General features: G+C 38.1%; 1 protein-coding gene across 1 annotated transcript in view; it reads left to right on the top strand.

The window, feature by feature from the left end:
* The window catches only part of LOC109373962 (ryanodine receptor 2-like), a 152,164-nt gene that overhangs the window by 129,140 nt on the left and 20,093 nt on the right, over positions 1–2,931 (top strand). Inside the window, exon 38 of the mRNA XM_019628228.1 lies at positions 1,722–1,879. Within this exon, the coding sequence (XP_019483773.1) occupies positions 1,722–1,879 (158 nt within the window). The remainder of the gene's footprint in view (positions 1–1,721; positions 1,880–2,931) is intronic.

The raw sequence follows: 2,931 nt of genomic DNA, 5'->3' as shown, positions 1-2,931 counted from the left end.
GAGTAATATTCCATTGTATATATGTCATAGATTTTTTAGCTACCATTGTTCTTTGTTTTCTTTTTGTTCACCTGATTATACACCTTCAGAAAAGGCCAAGTTTTATTTCTGCTAATTCTGTCCACCTATATGTTTTTCCTTCATCAACTCTAATCTTTTCCTTTAACTTCCCTCTCCTCCTTTCCTCTTGTTTCTCTGTATTGTTGTTCCTTCTTTCCTGTCCCTCTTCCCCTTTTCTGCCAGTCCTCTCTTTGTCCTTTACTTTTTCCATCCCTTTCATCTTTACTGTCATGTGGGAGTCTCATGATGTACAAACTTTAGGACAAGAGCAGCCGTATCACAGAGTCACGTGTACTGAGCTCAAGGGTGAGGGGTGAGCCCAGGCTAAATATTGACTTAAACACAGGACACATGGACAAAGCCAGGCAAATGTGACAGGAGGAGAGAGGGGCAGGAGCCGAGGGGGTTGCTAAGAAGTGATCCTAACGACAACATACACAGAACCTACACTAGATAAGAATTAAACTGAGGATCAGAGGATGGTGACAAGGTTCCAGGTCCAGGTGTTGTTGAATAATTTCTATGGTCAGGATAGTACAGGGAATGTTGAATGGTTGCACTCCAGACCGAGGAAGGCGTACTGTCACTGAACAGCCAGCCCAGTGGCATGTGGTGGTCTGTGCAGGTCACTGTTGGGATGGCACTGCTCAAGCTTAGCTGCCTTGGACATGTTATGTTTTAAGACACATATCTTGATCTGCAGAATAGGATGCTAATAACACAAACCTTACATATTGTGACAGTCACATGAGGGAAAGCATGTCAAAGTTCTTAGCATAATTCCTGGCACAAAGTATGAATTTGGTAGAAGTTTCTTTGATTCCATTTCCTCCAACTTCTTAACCCATTTACTTTAACCCACCATCTTCCTTTCACATGCCTTCTTCTCTTCAATCAGAAATCTTGTTCCTCAGCTAGGTATTATTTAAAGTACTGTAAGTTTGCTTAAACCTAAAGCAGTGTGACCACAGGAGATGAGCCATAAACTAGATTTTTAAGTGAACTTGAATATAAGAGAAATACGAGGTGTGATAAAAAAATACGGTGAATGTTTAAATTAAAAATGTATTACAGTAAAAGACACATTGCCATTAATCCCCATCAAAATACTTTCCCTCGCTTCAAACACACTTATCCCATCATTCTTGCTACTTTCTGAAGCAGTTCTGGAAGTCCGTCTTTTGTGAGTGTCTTTACTTTATCCTCCATCATGATAATACTCTGTGTCACACATCGCTTCTGGTACGGCAATTTCTTTCAAATAAAAATATTATGGTGTGTCCTCATCTACCGTATTCACCGGATCTGGCACCATGTGACTTCTGACTCTTCCCCAAAGTCAGAATGACCATGAAAGGTAAATGTATTGAATCAATTCAGGACATCGAGGCAGCCACAACAATGCAACTAAAGACACTCACAAAAGAGGACTCCCAGAACTGCTTCAGAAAGTGGCAAGAATGATGGGATAAGTCTGCTCGAAGCAAGAGGGAGTATTTTGAGGGGGATGAATGGCAATGTGTCTTTTACTGTAATACATTTTTTTCATGTGAACATTCACCATATTTTGTGATCACACCTCATATATAGTAAATATAAAAATAATCAGATGTTTGTATGCACAGACACCAATGAGGTGACTTAATGGTTGAGGTCAGTAAAATGCTTTATCCCATGCTCCCCAGGTGATGGATAAATATGGTGAGTTCTATGGCCGAGACAGAATCAGCGAATTACTTGGCATGGACAAAGCCGCTCTGGACTTCAGCGATGCCCGGGAAAAGAAGAAGCCGAAGAAAGACAGCTCCCTGTCAGCCGTGTGAGTGTCACCTGTGCTCTGTCCTGTGGGTCTCGGTTGAAAAGAGAAAACATTAAAACAGCCTGAGCTCGCAGGTGCCTCGGTTTCTGTTCCTTCAATGTCAGTGGAATAGGGAGATGAGAGCAACGGGGTGTGCAGAAAGCCTGCTGTGACACCTTTGGGTCTTTTGAGCTGTGGAATGACTGGATTTTTTCTATTGATTTTTGAAGGTGCCTTTTTTATTATTTACATAAAGCAAAAACCAATGGGCTCTTTATTTAATTTGCCTTGTCTATCCTTAAATGTCACGTAAGTCAAGGTAACATACACATAAGTGGAATAATACATAATTATGTTTTCTGGTGTTTTTTGTTTGAAAAGAAGTTAATTTTCTTTTTTAAGTTTGAAAAAGGGAACTGTGTTTCCCTTTTAATAGAAATGTTCAAAGTTCATATTCTTTAATTATAATTATTGTATTTTATGTAACTTGCAAAGAATTTGTATGTCAGAAATAACTATGCTGCTGTATTGTTACTTGCAAAGTTTATTCCATGCAATGGAAAAATATGTTATAACTAAAGTATGTAAATGAGTTGAGTTTAATTCATTTAAAATTGAATTTCACATATACCCACGTGCACACAGACACACACACACACACACACACACACACACCTATAGTGTGAGCGTACATATATACAGATAATCTATTTTGTGAATTTAAGCAACTGCAATTCTGGAATAAATTCACAGTATATATGCTTTTAAATATGCGATTATTGTAACCACGTAACGATTTTAGAAGAATTTATTAGTTAACTTCCCTTAAAAACATATCACCCTTTCTCATCTGTGTATTTATTGTCTCAGTCAGTGAGGGATCAGTGATGTTTTCGAAACTGTAGGTATTTAAGGTTCTATAAAACCATATTATTTTGTCTTAGATAAATATTTTAGCTTTGAAAATGCTGAGCACCCAATTGAAAAATAGTTACGTAAGCCGATATACGACAGAAACTGAATTTAGATCCAAAATATTTCTTGGATGCTTTAAGAAAAAAAATGTGGTGCTA

Source organism: Hipposideros armiger, unplaced genomic scaffold (assembly GCF_001890085.2).
Source record: "Hipposideros armiger isolate ML-2016 unplaced genomic scaffold, ASM189008v1 scaffold_762, whole genome shotgun sequence".
NCBI classification, from domain to species: domain Eukaryota; kingdom Metazoa; phylum Chordata; class Mammalia; order Chiroptera; family Hipposideridae; genus Hipposideros; species Hipposideros armiger.
The sequence above is the reverse complement of the archived record's forward strand: the minus strand, read 5'-3'. Positions and strand labels throughout refer to the sequence as shown.